The sequence below is a fragment of the Gymnodraco acuticeps genome, unplaced genomic scaffold, assembly GCF_902827175.1.
Source record: "Gymnodraco acuticeps unplaced genomic scaffold, fGymAcu1.1, whole genome shotgun sequence".
In the NCBI taxonomy this organism is placed as follows: Eukaryota; Metazoa; Chordata; class Actinopteri; order Perciformes; family Bathydraconidae; genus Gymnodraco; species Gymnodraco acuticeps.
The window spans coordinates 1770439-1796192 of record NW_022992336.1 but is presented as its reverse complement, the minus strand read 5'-3'; the positions used below and the strand labels follow the sequence as shown (position 1 = coordinate 1796192).

The window sequence follows — 25754 nt, the reverse complement described above, 5'->3', positions numbered from 1 at the left end:
ATTAAGTCATTTGACAGTGTTCAAGGTTCAAGGGTTTAAGGTTCTTTATTTTGTCATACGAACATATCTACAGTGTAGTTATGCCGATGAAATTCTTAGGTCACAGGCTTCTCCAACAGTGCAACACAATAACACAGATACACAGACAAATATAGTGCTATAGTAAATAGTAAATACAAAAATAAAAATAGTTTAAAAAGGTGAAATAGTGCAATAAGAGTCTATATGCAAGTTATTGGAATGATATATTAGATAAATATATACATAATTTCAAAGTAGCAGATGAATGTTATGGATGTTGTTTCAGCAGTTCAGTTGTTTAGTCTTATTGCCTGTGGGAGGAAACTGTCTCTGAATCTGGTGTAGTCTACAAGTTGAACAAAAAATATTAACAGTGTCTTTGGTGTCTTGTCTTTTTTTCAGAGAACTTCTTATGGACTATTTTTACTTGCCAACAAAAGACAGAAACAAGGATTTGGAAAGATGAAGTGTATTCTGATATGTTTGCGATAAATGATAGAACGTTGGTACAGGCTAGTTGAGTGAGTAGTATTGTCAGAAAATAACAATCAATGGGGCTGCTTCAGTATTGTCTTTTAATGACCACAGAGCTCAGCCCCTCTGTCACACCCTCAACTCTTAAGCTTAAAGTTCCATCTGCCATCAGGTCACATTCATTTGTGTGATTTTGTTCAGGACAGGTGGGCTTTTGCATACAGGTGGCTCCTACTTCTTTTTTCTTCGTCTCTATTCCAGGTGACAGGCGGGGGAAACGGGACACACACACACATTATTTTGTGTATACAGCAAATTGACGCATGTTCTTCCTATGGCCTATTTTTTTAACTTACAATTCAGCATGTACACACACACACCCACTCACACATAAAGGGGCACACACCTCATTGAATATAAACTGCTATCTCTTAGGGTAAACAGCAAATATAATCATATCTGTAATGTCAGAGAAATTGTGCGTCAATATTTGCCTAGTCTGTTACTGTTGTGAAATGGGGAACTGGCTGTGGTTACCATGGTGTCCACATGTTTGGCAGTTGGCTTTGAAGCACAGAAAGATGCTCACACACACGTGCATAAAAGGACACTTTCATTTTGAAAATGTGGTTGTGTAAGACCAGCCCCTATCACAGATTAATGTTATATAGGTAAATGATTGACCTTGTGGAATTGGAATTGACCAGGAATCAACAGATGTGTTTACATAACTTTGTTTCTGATTGTCAGATTTGAAGTAGGTAAAAAGCATGTAGGTAGGTCAGTTTAGTTTGTTTATGTAAAACCATCAAATCTACTGCACCTTTTTCAGTTAAGATGCAAACACTACCAGCATGTTTTGTTAAAAGGGGTTAAACTGATAGTTTGCATTTCTACAAACTTTACTGGTGTGTTTGGACGAGTGCAGAGCATTACTATCACAACCTGAAGTTCATACACGGTGCAAACTCTACATAACATTACTAAATTGGAGGTATTGATTTAACTTTGGTAATATTTGATTCTGTTTTGTATGCAAGTAATTATTTTCACATATAATGCAGACCTCGAAACAAGCTGAAAAGTCAAATCAATTGCTAGTCAAAGCAGAAGTACATTTCTTGCTCAACAAAGGTTTATTTAGATCTATTACAGAGCTGTTGTTTTATAGAGTGCATTGATTAAGATAAACTGGTGTTTGTTTTGTTGTGCTCTCCCAAAATAGATGTTCAATGAGCAAGCTTTGCGATATTTATCCTTAATACTTAACCGCTTAATATGATAGTAATCTTGTTTACATTTGCCACAAACTTTCCCATAAATCATCTTTTGTTTTGTAACTCATAACTTCTCTGACAAGAAATGGTTGCATTAATTAGTTTTCTTTTTTATTTGTTCCCATGTTTATATGAATAACCATTATCTGAAGTGCCTGAGCTCCATCTACATTGTTATACACAGAGGGTTATCCTCTGCTTACTCCCTGCCACAGGGGCCTTCATTAAACTAAATACTCTTCAGAGCAGCATTACAAACTTAAAGTGTGTCTATACTTTGACTGTATCTCTTTAGTTGGTCAGATATTTCTTTCTTACAACTCTAACCAGACTCAATGCTTACTTCAAATGTCGACAGTCAAATCCTGTTAATGATGAGAAGCCAATTATACTGGGCTCCATCTAGAAGGTGATAGAGTCTGCCATGTTTCACTGTGAGGTGTGTGTTCAAAATGAAATCATTGGTATATTACTCTGTCAGTCAGTAACCTTCCAGGCCCTTCTTTCTCCCAGACACACTGACTTTTGTGCCCTTGACTCTAATAATCCCTCTCTCGCTGTGTGAAATATCTTTTCATGCCTGCACTGATGATCATAATGGTTTTCTGTCTGAGCTGCAGACTAGTGATTGGCCCCAATTACTGCATGAACCCGAGGCTTCAAATCATCCTATCTATGCAAGGTGAGACGTGTAATGGCAAAAATCTATTTAGGCCTGGTTTCCATCCCCTGCCTGTATGCGCCTCAATAAATCACAATTAATGCACATTTTAAAAAGGGAAACCATTGCCAGATGTTTATCATTACTGGCCCCTATTGTACAGTTGTTATATACAACCTATACAGTATGTGCTCTAGAAAGCCCTTGTGTTTCTTTTGCAGTGACTGCTTCCAAACTTGGAAGCTTGCAGTATATTAATTTCTCCAACTCACATGCACATCTCCCACATTTCCTATTCATTTTGATTATAGAACGGCCCAGCTCTCTGGTTTTAACAATCTATTGACTTCTTTTTAATATATTAGAAACCCTGGCCAAATGGAAAAAAAAGTGCCTCAATATTGCTTAGTGTAGGATGATAGCTAATGGCTGTGGCTAATGTCACTTCAGCAGGTATTTCCACTATTTTTAGTCTTGGAGCGAAGCCCTTTTCTGGACCCAGGTGCCCCATGCTGTCTCTGTGATCAGATGTAAAGAGAGACAGATTGACTCCAGCATCTTTCCCTGTAGAGGCAATCCTCAGCCATCCAAATTAGCGGTTGGTTTGCCTCACAGCATTCATCATTCCTGCTCCACTTTCAGCTGAGCTCGCCTTCCAATTTTCACTGAGATACTCCCACTTACTCTAATAATGCTTGGTCTTTTCTTTGTGCGCCCTATTTGTTTTGTTCTCTTCTCTGTTTCTCTGCTGTTATATTATTTTCTTCCTTGCTTCTCATTTCCTTATGTTTTCTCTCTCAGCCCATGCTTTCATTTACCGTACCACCTTTTCTTGATCTCTTCTGTCGTGAAAACTGTTTTTGCCTCTCCACTATTGCTACAAATACATTTTTATCAAATTCTATCTCTGGATTCCTTCTTTCCCTCTGCCCTCCATCCATCTCTGCCTCTATCTGTCAGTTGGGCTCTTCCTCAGTAACAGTAATGGAGTGGTTAAGGACGGGAGAAAAATCCCAAGTGAATAGATGTTTCTAAGATGTTGTCAAACTGTTGGCGGTGAGTGCTATGCTGGACCCCTGCTGTGCCTAACTTGGCATACCCTCCCCACTTCTAAGTACACAGTTACACACAGTAACACTCCAACACTCGGCCATATCTGTCTTTGAGAAGAGACAGTAGATTATACACATTCTACAAGGACCATTGCTGTGAATTTCTGCCTCTTAACTAAGCTGATATGGGAAAGATGCTGTCAAAGCCCCCCGTGAGTCTGAGAGGCCTGCAGTCTGGTATATTTGGTGCGCTAAAGTGTGGGAGAAATAAAAAGATTGACTATGGTAGAAACATTTGAATACCCTGCAATGTAAAGAGCCCTTTCATTTCTGTCACCTTTGTCTCTGTGCTCAATCATATTGATAACTAAGGATATTTAGATGGATTATTTTTAGGGCTGCAACTAATTATTCTTTTATGTACTATCAATCAACTTGTGAATTACATTTTTTTTGGGGAATTAACACCCCTACTTTTAATGTCTTGTTCCTCTTGTGAAAAACCTTAGGATGTTTGATTTACAATAATGAATTCTGAAGAAAATTAACACATTCTCACATAATTGAGGAAGCTAAAGTCAGTATGTTATCACATACAACATTTATTGGTTGAAAAATTACTTATTATTCATCGTTTATTAAAGATGTTGCATGATCTTTTTCTGTTGAACGACTGATGGATTAATAAGTTTGCTCTAAATATATACATTTTCCTGGAGATTTGAGGATTTAGCAATTTAGGCAGGGGAATATTACATATATCATAACTTATTATAGTAAAGTGTGCAGTTATTCACTTTTGACTGGTGTGTGTTATGTGGGCAGCTGTACTGTGCATGTGTGTGTGTATGTTTTGTGTGTGTATCCTCTAATGACAGTTGATTGCATTATCATCCACGGCTGAGTGGTTGCTCACCCTGCTAGACAGATAGGAAAAACCGCCAAAACCCCAAGGCCCCTGTGTGTGTGACTCTGAGCCTGTGTGAGTGCTCACTTGTAAAATGTGATTGGAGGTGAAACTCGTAAGTCCTCTTGGGCCCATTCACAATTTGCCACGTCACACACACACACACACACACACACACACACACACACACACACACACACACACACACACACACACACACACACACACACACACACACACACACACACACACACACACACACACACACACACACACACACACACACACACACACACACACACACACACACTCCCCCCCCCCCCCAAGGAGAGGGAACCTTTTAGACAGCAATGTGTTCAGATGGGAATGCGTCTTGTTGCTCCAATAAGACATGCCTTACTTGTCACTCCTCACACACCTACTCTCACTCACATGCTTTGGGAATATGGCGGTTCGTCTGTGCATGTGTGAGTGAGTGTTGCCGTTAGAGTTGGGCCAGTTTATCAGTTCCCAATGTGACTCATCATATTATAACTTTGCTAAGTGTTAAAGAGCCTGTGACAGCATCCTGTTGTGCAATGAAATATTGGGCTACTAGTCATCTCGAACCGTCAGTTTAAAAAAGAAGGTGCGATACCGTTCCGTTAAATATCAATAATTTCGAACATCGCGGGGAAATTCCTTCGACTCATTTTGAAGTTTTGGGGGAAGCCGGAAGTGACGTCAATGCGGGAACGCTTCACTGCGGCGAGAGAGCCAAACACGGACAAAGTGTGTTGTCATGCGTAGAAATGGTGAATTACTGAGTTTAGGCACGTTAATAACGTTTTAATGAAGTTGACTACAGTATATTCATATTTGTCAGTGCTTTCATGTCAATTCGGCGAACATAAACATAAATGATCGTGGTGAAGATGATGATTACATTAGGATTAAAAATCGGTAGTGAGAGCTGCTGAATTTCCTCCCGTAGGATGTGATATAAAAACAAATCGATTATTTTTGTAGTTGTAAACTCAAGTGGATGAAACTACATTTATTAGTGCTTTCATTTCAATTCGGCGAACATATGATACATTAAATGATCGTGAGAATGATGATTAAAAATCGTTTGTTTGTGCCGGTCTGCATTTCCTGATGAGAAAACAAACCGATGCTTTTTGTAGTTGTAGTACACCAACATGGATTAAACGTGTGTTTTTTTCACCACAATGTTGGGGAAATTAATGGATAAAATGCACGGATTATTATTATTATTATTCCCACTCCGATCGGGACACTAGGTCCACCGTTTCCCCGCAGCGAGGCTCCCCCCGTTGACAGTTTACGTGGGCTGGGTGCAGTCGCGGACTGGCCATCGGGACGAATCCCGATGGGCCGGTACCGAAGTGGGCCGGTCGGATAAGTCACTAGCACATCCCCCATAGGCGGCGCGTGAGGCTCAGGTTTGGGAAGGCTAAATAACTGTTTTTACCTGACGCTGCCCGCCTCCGGCGTCTATAGAAAAGAGATCAACTCAGTGTGCGGAGTTTAAATCTCTCAAGTCATATTACAGGATAAAGGAAATACAGTTTAAACTGCCGTATGCAGAGAAGACGCCGACGTGTCGCACTTATCATTCATATTACATCATCAATCAGATCATCGATCATATAATATCATAATATATCATATATTTCCTTATCTGCCGTATCTGGCCGTGCAACACTTACAGTGTCACATACTGTATGCAGAAGTATTATTTTAAGCAACACATTATGTTGACGAAACACTCGAGTCAAATGTAATTAAAGTCAGATCCACTCGTGTCTTAGACGTGAACGCGCTCTCAGCTGGTGAGAGAAACCCTGGCTTGATTTACCGAGTTGATAACCAGCGTCGTAGGACCGCTTAGCGAGATCTCGTTTGTTAGTTTGTTGTTGTTAGTTTGTTTGTTACTCAAACATATCCAGGGTATGTTGAACTGGCTTCGTAGCACAGGGCACAGGTGGCTAGCAGCGCTAATGTCAAAGACACAGACATTGCATTATATTTGTATTTTACCAGGATGCAGTGACACAAATATTTACATATTTACATTTACTATCTACAGCACCCGCCGCCCCTGACATCCCCCACTCCCCCCGTTATCAATTTACTAGCGGTACTGAAGTGGGCCGGTCGAGAGTCCCGGGATGATTTTTAGTCCCATTCCACCACTGGTTACATGACCGTATGATCGCCCATATTGACGCACCTAATTCCTAAACTTCTAACAGATACAACATAAACCGATCCTTCAGCCTCATATGAGCTCTCAGACACGTTCAACATTAAACTCTCATCGCTGTCTGAGACTGCTGCTGTGTGCGCCATCGTGCGTTTACATGCAGATGCTGGGATCCTGAACGGTGCAGCTGGAGCGCTGTGCCCGCAATGACGTCACACATAATTTGGCGGGACTTGAAGAATCCCCAAGAAGATCCAGAAAATGGTCAACATTGAAGGGCAGATTAATGGTTATCAAAGTACAAATATCCAAAATCAGTTCAGTAACGGTTTTCAAGGGGACAATATTTACTCAAATTGATGGGTTTGGATGATGGGGGAAACTCGTGTCACAGGCTCTTTAAATACTCAAATGCACAATTAGCTTATCTTGAGATGTTTGAGGCGTAACATTTTGTGTAAAAAGTTACCAAACAACAGGGTTGACAGAGTGTAATCAAAGCACACATTTTACTTAAGATACAGTCTCTATTTTTAGTATTCAAAGTTAATAGTTTGTGATAGTTTTGACATTTGATAAGATGATATCACATAATATGGGCCACACATGTTGTATAAATCCAATCAATCAATAATTGCCTTCACCTGCATTCAAAAGTTTAACTGCCCCCAACCCTTAAACTTTTGTACAAGCCACAAAAAGCATCCTATATTAACTTGTTATTTATTTGGTGAGTCACTTGTATTATCCACCAGAATAATTCAAGGGATAACAGAGAAGGTGGGTGACCAACTGAGAGGATCATTAAACATCCTGCCTATACGTTTTGTTCAAGCTTACCTAGTCCATTCATCTTTATTGATCTGCACCTATATTAATAACAAATCCATTGCCTACAAAGCAGAGTGTTATTGAAGGATTTGTAGTTTTTCTGTGTTTGCTTCAAATCTTTCAAGACATATTGGCAGCTTAATTTAAAAATAAGGCTACGATAACATAAACAAGTTGTTTTTGTGAACCCACAAATGTCTATCAATTATAAAAATGCCTACAGTTTTCATCTCTAATGTGGAAATATAGCTTTTTACTGTTAACATTAATTGGTTACTTCTGTCACTGAGATTAAGACCAAGAGTAATTATTATCTTTGTCATTCTGACAAAGCAATACGGAATTTGGTTGGAAAGCAAATCTCACTTCCCTGACAGGCAGGAGATCTTAATATATGACTTGATTGTGATGCACCAACCTTGTGAGTGGGTCACTGCTCCACCCTGCCCTCCAGTCCGCCTGGCATCCAACTGTCCGCTCAGCCAATCAGCCAATGAGGCCAGACAGGCGTTGTTAGCTCAGTCAAGTGTATCCATTCACCCCTGAGCCACCCCTTTGCCCCAGCATGCTTACCCCTAGCATCCACCACTGCACCGTTTCCCTAGGTCAGCATGTCCTGTGTGTTTTTGTGTGTGAGCAAGATGAGATGGGGATGGGGGGGTGAGATGGAGGTCCAGAATGGATGGAGGGTAGAAGACAGAAATAACAAGGGACATAAGTGTGTGTGTGTTTGTTCCCATGGGAGGATGTGAGGATGTGTGTGGGATGGGTGTAAAAGTGGGTCATGGTGGGTCCATGTGTGAAGCACCAGGAGCATCATATTGACCCCCAGGGGTTGCTGTCTGCCTCTTCTCTCTCTCACTCTCGCACACTCAAACATCGCACACACACGCACATGCACACACACGCACACACACACATGCACACATCCAGACTGCCATTGCCCTCATATTAGGGCTGAACGATATACCGTGTCATGGCGATAACCGCGATATGCGCATGCGCGATATTCACACCGCAGGGACGTGCGGTTTTATTCATTTAAAAAATATATATGCTAACGCACTTTAACACAGAATTCAAAATAAAGATACCCTTATTACTTATCGAAACTGCACATACAATATATCCGATTAAAGCTGAGACTCCACAGATTATTTAAGTATAGTATCTAAGCGATCCGATCTCGCGACAGGGGAAGCAAACACAGACATCACAACACGTACTTTTACGGAGCTTTTAGGGAGATCGTCTCACCGTAGCTGTCAATCTGATCAAAAGACGTGTTCAATGGCATTAAAACGAGAAAAAACGCGGCTGAATCGGTTGATCCATAGGTTGATAATGTGTCTGTGTAATAATTGTTTTCATTTATAATCCATAATTCTATTTTTATGTAAAAATCGGAGAGGAAAAGTTAGCTGCTAATGGTAGCCACCAGAGTTATCGCAGCTTCCGGTCTTTGCTATGCTGCAGTCTAACACACACACACATTACCAAATAAGGACTATGTGGGAGTTCCCCTCGATTCCATTGGCTCTGACGGTTGGAAAGAGATGTCACATGTCAAAATCCAGCAAGGGGGGCCAGAGATATGGAAAATCCACCCAAATGGCCCCAGAAGAGGTTTTTTGTTGCTAAATCTGTCTAAAAAGGTCAAATATCACTTGTTTTGCATCAATCTTGATACAGGGTACTTATTATATGTTGTACTTTGGATTCCTAAAGCTTTTAGTCTACTAACCCATCATCCAAGGGTAGTTTTTACTATAAGTACAAAATATGTTTTGGACAGACACTATAATTTACAGTTTTTTACCATGTTCAATCTGAATTTTCTTTAAAATAAAAAACATCTATATATATATCTAGCGGGGCGGGGCCTGCTGTGATCTGATCAAGAATTATTGTGATTGGTGGTTTGCTGTGCATGCAGGGGAAGTTCTACATACACCAACACATTAACAAATAAGGAGTGAGAGTGACGCGTAGCTAAAACCGGAAACTGCATACACTCTGGTGGCTACCATTAGCAGCTAACTTTTGTGCTCCGATTTTTACATACAAATTGAATTATGGATTATAAACAATTGCTTCAAAGCCACAGATACATTATTAACCTATGGATCAACCGATTCAGCCGCGTTTTTTCTCGTTTTAATGCCATTGAACACGTCTTTTTATCAGATTGACAGCTACGGTGAGACGATCAGCCATAAAAGCTCCGTAAAGGTACGCGTTGTGATGTCTGTGTTTGCTTCCCCTGTCGTGAGATCGGATCGATTAGATACTATACTTAAATAATCTGTGGAGACAATACCTTCATCCGGTTAAATATAGTTAAAAAAAACGCAATATATACCGCAGGGGGGAAAAAAATCGCGATGTCAGTTTTTTTCAATATCGTGCAGCCCTACCTCATATATCATTTACCAGGGCTGAAAACCAGAGGGAAATCAGAGACTGCATGGATCTGTTTCTTTGGTCTGGAAAATCTGCACATCTCAATCGCTCAGATACTTAGTTTTAGTTTAAGTAGTCTGGGGAAATGGCTGAATGGATTCTTGGAGAGTAGAGACAAACAGTATGGGAAATGAAATCAACATTTGATTGAGAATCACTGTACGGCGAAGACAGGCAGTACAATCAACTATGTACATTCAGTCTTGTTGGCTTGTTCCGAGTTAAACATGCTGGCATAGCTTACATGCTTGTCTCCACTATGGAAAGATATAACGTACAGAGTGTATGTATAGCTGCCGAGGGAATGTCAGAGAAAGTTTAGCAACTTATAAGTAGGTCTGTCTGAAATAGAAAATATGATACTGTAGCCTCAGTGATAGCTGTTAAAGTGGGGTTATATATGATATACCTATCATCGTGAGAGAGTTAAAGGAGTCTGTATGAAAGCTTTATACTGCAAAGAGTCTCCAGAGTTTCTTTCCTACATAAATATACACGATCTGACTGCAGTGAACTTCCATGAACTCCCAGAAATACCCAAGCAGGATGCTGGATCAGTGAGGACTAGAATGTCTAAGCACTCTCCTGGCAGCAAGAAAACAAATCTGTTTGCAGAGTAATCACCATGGGAGCTCCATAGTGCTAGAAAGCAAGGTTGCTGTTTCATTTTAGATTGCAATCACATCAACACAAGTCTTTAAATATTTAGATCACAGTGCCAAATTCTGAGAGAAATGTGTTACTGTTAGCCTTTGTAAATTACCAGTTTTTTTCACATGGAGCCTTAATGCAGTACAGAAGTTAAAATGTACGTATGATATACTGTAATCATTTTTATAATAACATATTTTATTTAATTTTATAGCAAGTGCTTTCATTTTGATACCTTTTGAGTGCATTACAAGTAGAAAGGTTGTTGTCTTTGTAAATAAACAGTCAAGCTAATTGTAGTCACTTTCACGTCTAAAAGGTATGCTGCAAACACAGCTCTTCTTAAATGTATGAACGTTTTTTTAAAAGGAAAAACACAACTTCCTTGTTGTTGATCCTTCTATAGGCCTCATCGATCAATAAGATGTTCACCAACTGAGGACACTTATTTTTAAATAGAGTGGGAATAATGAAAAGCAGAAAGGTCTGAGGAAAGAAGTAAAGGAGAATAAGAAATGTTTGATATTTGGGAAAGACAAGAAAGTGGTGACATCTAGTTTATTTGTTGCTAATAACAAGAGGAAACTGGAGAAAGTAGTTAAAGTGAGTGGATGTTATATGTGGTTAAAAAAGATGGGAGAGGGGGTACAATATAGAGTAACGGTATGGGGAAAATGAAAAGGAGAATATAATAGATTAAAGATAAATGAGATGGATGGAGTAAAAGAAAGATGGTAGTTTTAGAATGTTGTGATAAAATACCAGTTATGTGAATGCTGCTAGTAGCTTAACTACGCTATGAGTATTTCACCTATCCCTTCTAACCTCCCTCTGTGGCTTACATGTTTACACTGTCTGGTTTCCAGTAAAGAACTGTTATTTGAGAGAACTCTAAAAAACATCTTTACTCCCTACAGGTTAAATCTTTGGAAACTTATTTTTTGAAATCTTGGTGAAAAAATGCCCTTCTGTCCTCAGTTGACTCTGTCAATCCAACTGTCTGCCCTACTTTTAGATAATTTAATCCTACATATTACTCCGCCTTTTGAGATCCTTTCTGCACGCCAATATTCAAATTCTAGGAACACATGCTTTTATTGGAAAGAAAAGACATAGAGTACATTTTCGTGTTATTCTATCCTGTGCTGTGTCTTGCTTTACTACTCTACATAATTAAGTGTATATTATTATAGCATTGCTTCTTGATTTAATATTGAGCGAGTTGTGGATAAATCTAACTTTGTGTGGCATGCAGCTCAAAGTAGCAGTAAAATATAATAATAATAATAATAATAATGGGTTCCATTTATAAAGCACTTCATATTTGATTTAAAATCCCGAAGTGCTACAAGTAGTGAGCATGAACAGTATAAATAAACATTACACAACACGGTAGAATTAATAAAAAGCAATAAAAAATAAATAAAGGGTGATAAAAAGGTCTAGGCAAAGGCTCTTTTGAAGAGATGGGTTTTGAGGCCTTTTTTAAAAGCCTCCACGGTCTGTGGTGCTCTCATTTGGTCGGGGAGAGCATTCCACAGACTGGGAGCAGCCGAGCAGAAGGCCCGGTCTCCCATAGTACGGAGTTTAGTCCTGGGGGGTTTGAGGAAGTTGGAGTTGCTGGAGCGGGTGGTCCGCAAGGAGGTATGGGGGGTGAGGAGTTCCTTGAGATAGGGAGGGGCAGTTCCATGGACACACTGGTGGGTGAGGACGGAGATCTTGAATTCGATCCTCAGTTCCACGGGTAGCCAGTGTAGTGCTTTAAGGATGGGGGTGATGTGATCATATTTGCGCACCCTCATCATTATTCTCTTTCTTTAGTGAGATTTGATCACAGATGAACCCCCTTACTAGGGTCACTACTCTAAACTGACATTTGGCTAGCAGTTATAAATAAACAAGAACAAACACATACTCACATTTACAACCACATGTCTCCAATTCATATAACATGCATGCCACATTTGCAAAGACAGGGAGAACACACACATTTCACACAGGGAGACCACAGCTAGCAAGTGGTGCCTAACCTGTCTTGTGAGGTGATGATGCTAACCACTTCTTCACCGTGCCACCTATGAGTTTAGATACCATAAGGAACATTGTTGTTTTCTTTGTAAACACAAATATACCACTAGAGTCAAAGATGAATACACCAGTTCCCCTTTATCAAGCATTGAAGCCCTTGGAAAACAGCTATTTTTTTCCTTTCACCGACTTGGCTACTGCTGCTTGAATTCCTTCTTGAATCGATAGTGTAGAGGAAACTTCTGTGTAGCATGCAGTGGAGTCACCGACTCAGGAAGGAGACACGGGAAGAGTCGGAGCTTTGATGTCAAACCACTGTGATTTATTTGGAGTTGGTACCAGAGTATTCACATCACAAATCCAAGAGTCAGAGGTTCTGACTCCACGGTAGAGTTGCCACGTCAATTCTGGAGAGCCTCTCTCTTGCCAGCCCATCTAACTGGTTTCGCAGAGAGTAAACAACATATTTGAGAAGATAGCCTAAACAGTGTGGGAACACAGAGCTACTTGCTTCGGACACTTATGACCTCGAAGATTTTACCTTGGAGTCCACAAATACAGAGAAGGAAGTGTCCCAGTGTACCCACAACACAGACCATCTGTATCCCAGTATTGACCGGTCACAGAATGGGAACAATAACATTATTGGCTAAGCCGCCTGTGTCCTTAAAGAAGGTAAACAGACATCGAGGTTTGTCCTGTATGTTACAAATTGGCGTCTTATGATAATTATTTCCATAACAGATAGCACCTGTTCTTCTTTGGTCATGTAAGTGTCACAATTGATAAGGACAAACTCAATGGTTCAGGTATGAAAACCATCACACATATTCTACATTTACCTTGGCTGTCCACACTTGATATCACTTCCTATCTACATTATTGATTATGATCAATCCACATTCCCTGCATTATAAACAGGTATAACATATCTGTATCCATAGCTGTAAAAAGATAGGCTTTTAAAGTGATGAAAGGAGCAAAATACAACACAAAGACTCCAGTATCCAGATACTCCATATTCACTACATTTGCTTTATATTCACAAACATTTCTTTGACATGTTGCAGTTTTGTAATACCTTCTTTACAGCCAATAAATAAATATCATAGTTTAAATAATACACATTGAGGAGACCAGATAGTGAAGAAGTTGTTTTGTCTATTACAGACCAACAACTGAGCAGATTTTACAGTAGACGGTTCACATTTGCAAATGGCCACATCTGCATACACTGGATAGGGACTTCTGGGAAATTGCTTTATTCCCATTTGGTCTGTTATTGTTTGTGTGTTTCTCTGCTTTCTGACCCTGCAGCTGAGCCTCCTCTCTCATTCTCTGTGGGGGGGCTGCACATACCTGTGGGTTGATGGGTAAACCAACATAATGTGCAAATACAGCACAATACATCATATTCTAGCATTTGTGAAAATAAATATTCATACATTTTTAAAGGTAAACCATCTCAACTGGCAAGTTTACTAAAATGTATGATTTTTTTCCTGAACAACTGTTGTGATTTGGGGCAGAGCAGAGTACACTCACACTTCTCTCTTTCTAGCTGCTTCCTCCCCGTCCTCCCTCTTTATCTGCTCTGTTTCTCACTTTCATCTCCACCACTCGGTTTTCTTTCTTTTTTCCACAGATCTTTTTGTCTCTGTCTCCATTTCTCCATACACTCATTTTTGCTCACAATGTTGGTCATCCTTTAATCCCATTTTGGTCCTCACCTGCCTCTCCTTCACACAATTTGTTCTCTTTTTATCCCCCTCTCAGGATGACCCTCTTCAATGACTCACTTTCTTAGGCATTGCTTTAATCCTTTTTTTACTCTCTCTTATGTACACAAGCGGCCATCTGATCCTCGCTCTCACTCTTTCTTTCTTTTGTCCCTCTTTCCATCTATACTTATTTGATGCATGCACCTGCTCCCATAACCCTTTCTCCTCATCTCCTTAGGGAGTAGTGTGATTGAAATGTGTTATGTACGACCTTGTGTTTATTGTTACACAAACACACACACACACACTGACCCCAGGTGTTGCCTCTTCAATATCCCAGTCCCTCCTGTATGATTTGGTTGCGGGGTGAATTTAGGGTGAATATCACACACTCACACAAAGACACACACTGAAGTAAACCTCATAGATTAGATTTAGTCAATTGGGATAGTTGTTGGATTTTTTGTTGCTAAGAATGCACTCTGATACACACACACACACACACACACACACACACACACACACACACACACGCACACGCACACACACAGGTAGAGGTAATTTTCCTTTTGTGTACAGTGGGGTCAACAGTTGGTGGAATTCCTTATTGGAGAAACTCTTGAACATACACAGAAAAAACCATTTATTTTGGGGTCAGCTGTTGTGGTCAAATGGAATATATTTCCTTTATTGGATAACATATAAAACGGGCTTTTCATCTGTGGCCTGCAGATTGCGTGAAATAGTGTCATTATTACACTGATGTCACTGAGGGTCTATCAGAGAAACTGGAGGTAAAGGTGCATCCAGTGCAAATGTACTACTAGTGCTACCAAAACAACTACAATTTAAGATAATCAGAGATATACATGATGAACTGCTATTATAAAACTCAACCTTATTAAATGGTTTGAGCTCCTTCAATGCTGCTTCTAATTGATCAATATTCAGTGAATAAAGAGACTAAACTTCAGCAAATAATTTGCTTTCTCAATAACCGTAATATTACACAAATACCGCTCGCCATTTATCCAGCTAATCGGTATTTCGATACCGACCAATCACGTATCGGTATCAATTAAGTACCGGTTCTCGATACCCATCCCTCACTCAAGTCATAATTTTTTTGTTTTACCCTCATGCAGAATGTTCCCAGCCTCATCTTCACACTCCCTTGAAAGCTATAAATTCCAGACAGTTTGCAGGACACACACACACGCACACATGCACGCACGCACACACACTAGGGCTGTATCCGAATAGTCGTTTGTTGGAGTACTATTCGGGTTTCAATTTCGTTATTCGGATATTCGTTTGCACTGCGGCTGCCACATTTAATTTATTGAAAACTCTAATATCAACGTAAGAGCTTGGTCAGTGTATGTATGTGTATGATTTTCTTTTCACAAATGGATATTCAAAATCAAAAAACGACAGGATATTTGATTTTCGTCTTAAAATTGAAAAACCAAAATTGAAATACAAGGCGTTTTTCTTTATCATGGTCAAAAAGGGATTTACTAAACTTTAAAAACGGGATGATTTTCATTTTCTACTTCTCAAAACAAAAAATAAAATCACTAGAAAACAGAAACAAAAAACCCCCCCGTTTTTTCATATTCTGCTACCGGAAGTTGTCTTTTAAAATAAGAGCGCAGATGAGGACGGTCATTAGGTTTAGACATAGGCCTATTATATTTACATCCCTTAATAATATTCATTTTCTGGGCTCAATATGTGTCTTGGCTGTTTTCATTGTGAAAACAAATGGACCGTAGATTGACCGTCCTCATCGGCGCTCTTATTTTGAAAGACAACTTCCGGTAGCAGAATATGAAAAAACTGGGTTTTTTTTTGTTTCTGTTTTCTAGTGATTTTATTTTTTGTTTTGAGAAGTAGAAAATGAAAATCATCCCGTTTTTTAAGTTTAGTAATCACTTTTTGACCATGATAAAGAAAAATGCCTTGCATTTCAATTTTGGTTTTTCAATTTTAAAACGAAAATCAAAAATCCAGTAGTTTTTTGTTTTGAATATCCATTTGTGAAAAGAAAATCCAATGACCAAAACATACACTGACCGAGCTTGTGCCTCTTCGGTGGGTGCTAACACTTAACCATAAACATTATCGTTTACTTTCTCCGTCTTTATATGTAGTAGATCACTTTTCTCCGTTAATCTCCGTCACGTTGTTTCCATAGCAACAACAACTTCCTGTCAACAGCGCTAACTCTCCTTCAAAATAAAAGCATGTCCATACAAAATAGAAAGCTTAAGACATATACAACTGCAAGGAAAGTAACACACACAATGCAATATCCTTTTCAATTTCAAAGAACACAAATTGGATTATATTAACAAATAACTATAAAACAACAATACTGTAGAATAACAAAAATGATGCCGTGAATAAAACCGAAATACACGTGTTGAAGCGGTTCGCTGCTGATTACTACGCCCCCCCCCCAAGCCCTAACACACACGCACACGCACACGCACACGCACACACATATACACATACACACACACACCCTTCTCCAGGATGCTTGTCCAACCCTCCGGACCTGTTCTTCGTCAGATAAAAGATTAGTCAACAGTTTTTGTGCACATTCTGTTCTAACAACTTCTCACATAATTGCCTGATGGCCATGCTTTGCAAAAATAACCAAATCCCTTCCCCTGCCATTGGCTGCATCGCCATACCTATGCAAATCTTATGCAAATTTCATTTCCCAGAGATTTCCCAATAGCTGCATTCCTTTCTGTTGTAGATATTTCTGTGCACGTAAATGCTGAGTCATTAAAGGTTACCCCAGGCTACTTCCCCACACTGATGGAAAAACACAAACTGTGGAGCCAATAAATTATTAACTTAACATATCCCTAAAAGGATATCTACCCAAGACTCAAAATACATCTTCTGTGTGGCTGAAGGCCGTACTTTTAACTGCTTCATTTTCCACTGCCTTATGCATACGTTTTTATTCAGGACTAAATTGAACAATATTCTTTCAACATGTAAACATATCTGGCTTTTAGTAAAGCACAATTGTGTATCTTCTATATTCAGAGTCATTGTTAAGAACATTATTACCACTGATGTCACAAGAGTTGTTTTTTATGATCTAGGACAATGCAATCTTTTTTGAAAATGGAGTCTAGCAGTTGTTGCTTGATACATAAGATAAAAGGTCACTCATAAACTGCTGAAACCAAGAGTGTGACAGCCATCGTCAGTGCAGTCTGTAAACTGTGGTTTTATTTTGCTAAATGATTTTCATGGAGGAATAATACTGTCTCCATGCAGTAGTTTGTGGTGGCAACTGTTTAGATAGGGTTAGGGTTCCACAAAAAACACTCACCTCCCTCATTGGCTCAAATTTCTCTTTGCTTTTACCCGACAATTGTAGCAATTTTAAACAAACATGATGGTCCACAGAAGGCCTGTACCACAGCTGTAGCCCCCAGGGATGAGACTGTAAATTGAAAAGAGTTAGAAATGCTTTAAAACACATACCTTTTAAACAAGCTGAAACCTTTGAGTTGTTGACCTTGGCTTTTCTCTTGTACATTGTGTTTGTGAAACTCACTGGCAGTAGTAGAGACAACAGTCTGTGGTGTGCGTTTGCCACCAGTGTGAACGGCAACAGATCTTTCCATTTTCTCATACTGAAGTTTAATTAAATCAACCCTTACCCCCTGTCTGTGGAGAGACTGCTTTACTTGCATGATACAGTGTGTATCTTCTATGCTGATCTCATGCTGGATCAAGAACAGCTGCTGCCATTGTCCCTTTTAACTGAAAGGGCCAATGAGGTTAAAAGACACAAATACCAGACAATTAGTCATTAGTATGAGCATTTGGACAGAGTCCATGGCTGCCTTGCTTCAGTGAGGAAAACAAGGATTTGGAAATCATGTGAACAAGAGCTAGCTAGTTGTATAACACGTGTCATGGGCCAGCACAGTTAAAGTGGAGACTCCCCCTATTTATGGGATCACTATTTTATATAATGCTCAAACTACTGATAAATTACCAAAGTATTTATTTATTTATTTTTTTCGAGCATGTAAAACCAAAGAAAATACAAATGAAACAAAAGATGATACAGACATGATACAGTACTATACAAATGAATGCAATAACAAAACGAAATATTTAAATAATAATTGAATAATCTGTAGTCTGATAACAATAAAAAAAAAAAAAAATAAAATAAAAAAAAACTTTAGCTAATTACACGTCCGAAAAGGTATCAGGTACTTTAACATTTATTTACTCACGTTATTTAATCTGTGTATTCATATATAAATAGTTGTCGGTTGCTGCATTTATATATATATATATATATTAGGGCTGTCAGTCGATTAAAATATTTAATCGCGATTAATCGCATGATTGTCCATAGTTAATCGCGATTAATCGCAAATTAATCGCACATGTTTGATCTGTTTTAAATGTACCTTAGAGGAATATTTTTCAAGTTTTTAATACTCTTATCAACATATGAGTGGACAAATATGCTTTATGCTAACGTTTATTATCATTTGAACAATGACAAATATTCTCATGAATATTAAACACAACAACCTCTGAACATTACAAATATTCGCCTCAATTCAACCTGGAACCTAATACAATAAAAATGGTGTGTGTGTGTGTGTGAGATGGATCGTTGGAGCTATGTGCAACTCAAGGCATATGCTCGAACGGGAGCTGCCTGGACGCTGCAATCATGTTGCACTATCCGTGCTGAGTGTGCTGACTTCTCGTACAATGTCCCACTGTCTGGCTTCCTGCATAAAGTCAAGTGCTCGGCGCAGTTGTCGGCGAAATGTCGCTCCTCTGTTTTCATTTAAGCAGCTCCTTATATCCGTTAGCGCAGCTAGCTAGCACCAGATGCTAACAACAACAATGCACGTAAGGTCTCTCTCTCGCTCGCTCGAGCCACACATACACACACCCTCCCGGTCCTCCCAATAGCCAGTCGGTGCCTGCCGGTGAGCGTGGAAGTGTGGTCTGCCACAAGCGGGCGGCAGGAGCGGGGCTGTCAGCATCAGCTTGTAGATGGTATTTTAAACTCGATGCGCTCTGAAACTACGGGGCGGCCGAGGACAAAAAATACACATGCGTTAATCGCGTTAAAATAATTAGTGGCGTTAATTTTTTTTTCCTTTGACAGCCCTAATATATATATATATATATATATATATATATATATATATATATATATATAAATAAATACACAGGTGCATCTCAATAAATTAGAATATCGTGGAAAAGTTTATTTATTTCATTAATTCAATTCAAAAAGTGAAACTCATATTATATGGATTCATTACACACAAAGTGAAATATTCCAAGGCTTTATTTGTTTTTAATCTTGATGATTACGGCTTACAGCTAATGAAAACACAGAAATCAGTATCTCAGAAAATTATAATATTACATCAGACCAATACAAAAAAATATTTTTAATACAGATATGTTGGCCTTCTGAAAAGTATGTTCATGTGTATGCACTCAGTACTTGGTTGGCCACACTGCCAAAAGTACTAAGACCTGGTTTAGTGACCATTGAATTACTGCGCTTGATTGGCCAGCAAACTCGCCTGACCTTATTGTCAAGAGGAAGATGAGAGACACGAGACCCAACAATGCAGACGAGCTGAAGGCCGCTATCAAAGCACCCTGGGCTTCCATCACACCTCAGCAAAACCTTATAATTATAAACCAGCTCCTTTTGGTTTAACTGTTTTCTGTAGTTATTTGTCTTTATAGTTTGTAGCTATGTACTTGTAAGTTGTGCTGACTCTGTAAATAGGATTGTTTTGCAGATGGTGTGTGTGTGTGTGTGTATTAAATTGATGGAGTGCTTGTTGTTGTTGGTCTGGAAAGCCTCCCTGGGGACAGAGAGGAGACAGCAACCACACAGCTGTGACCCCTCCCACTAGTATGTGCGCCTGTGTGTATGTAGTGCTTGCCTATACAAATAAAGGTAGGCATACTGGGCACCCTCTGCCAGCTGAACTTATTCTCTACTTGTCTTGTCTCTTTCTCTTACTGTCACGTCCCCCCAGAAGAAAGGATGACTCCCCGCAAAACACAAAGGCCCAAACAAACAAACCCAAAACAAACACATGAGTCATGTCCTACCAGTGTGACTCAATTCATTCTAGTGCTTTTACAAGACCTGCAGCTGTGCTACAGTTATTATGAGACTTCATCAAATCATCAGGGCTCGACATTAACGACTGCCCGATGGCCCGGGCGGGGCCATCTAGTATTTAGCTCGGGCAATGAAGCCTCACCTGCTGGTTGCCCGATCGGGCAATCTATTATGCCAGTATCATGCAGCTCGCGGATCCAGTAATGAGTGACCCGACAGTAAAACTAAACATATCTATAACTAGTTCAGGTAGTTTGAGAGGTAAAATAGCTACGTGTGATATTCTAACCTGAAGTGTGTGTTTTGTCCGCTCACCGCTGCATGTGATCATGCAGAGCTGCGTGTCGACTCGTCAGCAGCAGCTGATCTCTCTTTCCCGTCAGATTAGACTTCACTCGCGTTTATGTCCATATCGATCAGATCCAGCTAGTTCTAGCTAATGATATGACTACCTGCTTATTAAAAGACACCTAAACAATAAGTGTCGCTATGCAACCGGGTGAGGCCACAAAGTATAGCGCAGCATTATGCATTTGTTTACATGCCCACCGGAACCCCGAAGCATTACCAACAGATCAACGCACAATCAACCCATACAGGACATCTCTTTCTCCACATTAAGTGTTAGACATTAGAGTTGACTATTCTTGTCTGTCACATACTCTTTTGTCTGTCACATAAGTGGCTCAACTGAAGCGGTATTGCGCTAAAGGGAAATTATTTTGACCGGACATTTTGACCGGACATTTTGACCGAAGAGATTTAGATTTTCCGGCTAACGGGAACTCTGACGTCGCCATTTTGTGTGCTTGGCGGATGCGCTCGGCTCCTCTCGACTGCTGCTCGGGTCTGCTCGGTCAGCTTCCGGATGAGGAGGCATTCGTTCGACCAACTTACAGTAGATAACATTACAAACATTTTTAATAGGGGCCATAATAGTGTAAATAATGTTTGTTTTGGCATTAATAACTGAATGTAATGTTTTCTACTTTTTTACATCTGGGAAGGCATTTGCCTTCATCAGATGGAAAGTGTCTTGACCAACAACTTAAGTGTTTCATTAAGTGTAAGCATCTAAGACTTGCAAAAATCTAAATGTTCTATGGGGAGGCCCCCCAAACCCTTCGTGCGTCATTTTGTCCGCGTGCATTTTTCAGGGCAATCTCTATTGGGCTCAGGGCCATCTGTAAATTAGCTTAGATGGCCCACAGGGCCATCTCCCAAAATCCTTAATGTCATGCACTGAATCATGCAAACTCACCTCAAAGCAGTGTTGTAGTCAAGTCACCAGGTCTCGAGTCTGAGTCACTCGAGTCCACCACTCTTCTAAAGTCTAATAGAAAGTCTAATAATTCCAACTATTCAAACTTACAGACACCCACATTATTTTCCAAGTGGTCAACTTTCACACTGCAATAGATCATTAATGTCCTTATGTTTTTTAACACGCATTATTCTGAATGTGCTACTAAAGGTCCTGACACACCAAGCCGATTTCGGCTGTCGATAGATGTCTGGCCGTCGATGAGCGTCCTGTCGCCCTACTCAGATTGATGTGTCCCGCACCGTCGTGTCTTTTCGGCCGTGCTGTCAGCCTCCGCTGCCGGCAAAATAAATCACTCTGATTGGCTGTTCAGCTTAGCGAATCAGTGCATGAGAAGCAAAACGGAAGTGAGGTACGCAAACAAACGATTAAGAAGTCACACACACAGACGGCTATTATTTTTCAAAGGCTGATACCGCCAGTACCGTGCTAAACATGTTTTCGATTATAAGTCGTTATGTGAAACAGTCTGTGATGGACGAGAGTGAAAATGGAACGCACACTATTTGTTGTTTGTATACATCACGCAGTCTGTCTTCCGGTTGCCTCTTTTGAAGGACGAATACACAGAGTTATTGCCACTCACGCATGCGCAGTGCGTACTTGCTACTTGGCTGAAGTCTTTGCGGTGTGTTCCAGTGCGACTTTCTGGCCAAGACGCAGGAGACGTGAGGCGATACAACAGTCGAGTCCGTCGGGACGTATTCTTTGGTGTCAGTTTGGTGTGTCAGGGCCTTAAGATGTTTATGGTTCAGTCAAAAATATCATAAATGTAATTGGTCTGAAAACTGTGTGTGTGTGTTTGTGTGTGTGTAGGTATGTGTATACTATTTTTAAAGACTTGTGTATCGAGAAGAACAATTTACCTAAGGCAAGGTGTGGTTAATAAATTCCCCTTTCTCCGCATCCTGGGACCTGCTGTGTGTGTGTTACAGTGCTGGTGTGTATCACGCTAACTATAGGAAATACAGTGTGAGTGGGGTGTGTGTATGCTTGACTGCAGCAGGGAAGTGAAATATCTGGTTCAGTGTGGCGTAAAGGAGCAGGCTTCTACCTCCCCACCATCGCCATGCCATACGGGGGTATGGCATGGCGATGGTGGGATTATCTGTCTGTGTGTGACGGCTTTTCTCGCAGTGCCATGCAAAGCCTGCCACCATCGTCTGGAGCTGCAGGCGGGCTTAACATCACACAGCTGTGTGTGTGTGGTCGATTGAACGTATGTGTAAATGACCTTTTTAGTTTAAGTAACTGGTCAAAAGGTCAAAAATAGGCATTTTGTAATGATATTTTTTAGTTATTACTAACTTCTGACCCGTTGGTGGGGTCCCATGCAAATTCACCAAGGTCACAGCCTATTGATATACATGTTATTATCCAGCATGCACACCCTGTTTTATAAAAGACATGTCGAACAGCAGCCAAAGTATCTCAGTCTAGGTACTTGGCCTTGGAACCAAAGGGTTGCCAGTTCAAGTCCAGATCGAAAAAAACAAAATCACGTAGTTTGCCTTGAGCAAGGCACCGGACCCCCAACTGGCGCCTATTCACCCTGGCACCTCTCTAAATGCATGTGTATTTGTACTGTGTGTGTATTAAATGATGTTTAAACAGTGGAAAATTGAATTTACCCCAAGGGGAATCAATAAAGTTCAATCTTAATCTTGCATGTTTTTCTATACTAATGAAAACAACTGTTAACTTTCACAACTTTATTAAGACAGCACATTGATAAACAGCTGTTGGTGCTATAATATTAGCTATAATTAAAAGAAGTAAAGTACAAAATATAAAATATTATTTGAGTCAAGGCATAGGGAAATAAATTAAAGTGCCACAACAAACAAAGTCTAGTTAACACACATAAACATTTAATGTAACCTTAAAATGTTGCCTATATCTACCACTCCGAAACATGGCTTCATTTACGTACATGGAATGAAGACAGTATTGTTTTGATATTATCATGTGTGAAGGAGACAGTGTTGTTCTTTTGAAAGAGAGGTTAATTTCGTTTACAGTTTAGAGTCTTGTTTAAACGACCGATACGTGAGAACATTTTGGTGTGACATTTTGAGGACATAATAATGACCCACTGCATTCTTCACACAGGAACTATGCCAGAAACCAATTCATTATTTTTACCTTTTTTTTCGGTTTCCCTATGCTTTGTTGAATCCATTGTTGTACAATTTATTCTGTGTCATTTTTCATTGGTATAATCTTAGTATTCTAGTGATTGTCATGAAAAATAAAAATGTACTTTCTCTCTTTCTACAGATGACCCAACTGACGCAGACCTGTGGGTGCTCAACAGCTGTACCGTGAAAAACCCAGCAGAGGACCACTTCAGGAACTCAATCAAGTAATGACAAAACATTTTCCGAACAAACACTATCTCCTATTTTCTATTTGATCTTGGCAGTAGAAAACGGTTAATTTGGTAAAAGATATTCGTAAGGGCTAGTTTGATTGGCTTGTTCAATGAGAAGCAGTAGATAAGAAAACAAACAACAAATCTGAATTATCTAGATGTAGCTTTTCCATTTTGCTTTTAGCTTCCCCTTTAAGACCACAAGTTATATTAAGTTGCTATATGTTTGAGTAGATTCCAAGTCATTCCAAGTTTTGTATGAGATTAAATGATTTAGTCAGAATAATACAATATTATTTTGCACACTGCAAAAAGCCTGCTCAAATTATAACAGCTTCACCCATCAACAAATATAGAGATACACACATACGATTAAAATAGAGTAAAGTGATTTAGGTTCTAGAATGTATTTTGCTTTTCCTCACCACAACACCAAGTACAGCTAAGAGAAAAACATTTGATACTTTTCTCATGCACAACATGTGCTTGTCTTTTTGTTTGTGTGTTACAGTCCATGTTTTCAGCGTGTTGCTCAATGTCAGTTTCCACCTACTCACTGTTACACGCACGCAGGTACACACACACACACACACACACACACACACGTACACACGTACACACGTACACACGTACACACGTACACACTACACACGTACACACACACACACACACACACACACACACACACACACACACACACACACACACACACACACACACACACACACACACACACACACACACACACACACACACACACACACACGGGAGGGCGAGTAAGAGGGAGAAAGACATATTTGCATAAACACAGGAAATTAAGATGGAAACGGTTTTGCATTTTGATTAATATAAATCCATCAGGGGCACACACACCTGGCATGTGTGTGTATTTGTGGGAGGGAGAGAGAACGGAGTCACTGGGTTGACTAAATCATGAATTTACTATTGAAAACAGTTCTTAGATTCACTTCTCATTCAGCTCATTACAGACTGAAAGCAGATGATATCATCATTATTCTATCTTGTGATCTTAATAACTTTTCAATGTAGTCACTATTATCGGATACATCTTTAAAAGTAATTTTACTGTAAAGTTTTAAATAACATGGGTTAGAACAGTGTTTTTCAACCTTTTTTAGGAAAACTAACAACCAAAATGTTACTAAATGACACATTGTAGCCTAATACAGCATATATGTAATGATCATTTAATGACAAGTCTCTCAATTTGGCTGCGAGTTCAGCTCCTAATATAAGTAGTTAGCTTTGAGAGCCCTCTCTTTGTGGTTTTTCTCCTAAAAGTTTCCCGTTTCTCGCAGGCAAACTAAATAGTCTATGTTTTAGTTTTGAAGTGACAGGTGTTTTGTTTGGAATTTACGTTTTTAAAGGGGACCTATCATGCAAAATGCACTTTTGTACGTCTTTTATACATAAATATTTGTCCCCGGTGTGTCAGGGAACTCACCAAATGTCAGAAAACACAACCCTCTCTCTTTTCCTCCATACCCAAATCCCTAAAAACGGGGCTGCAACGGATCTGATACAGACTGATCCAGATTTTAAATATCTCTGACGTCAGAAACGAGGAGCTC

General features: G+C 39.7%; 1 protein-coding gene across 1 annotated transcript in view; it reads left to right on the top strand.

Annotated features, from left to right (window-relative positions):
* The window catches only part of cdkal1 (CDK5 regulatory subunit associated protein 1-like 1), a 303497-nt gene that overhangs the window by 34000 nt on the left and 243743 nt on the right, over nt 1-25754 (top strand). The window contains exon 4 of the mRNA XM_034208587.1: nt 24069-24153. Within this exon, the coding sequence (XP_034064478.1) occupies nt 24069-24153 (85 nt within the window). The remainder of the gene's footprint in view (nt 1-24068; nt 24154-25754) is intronic.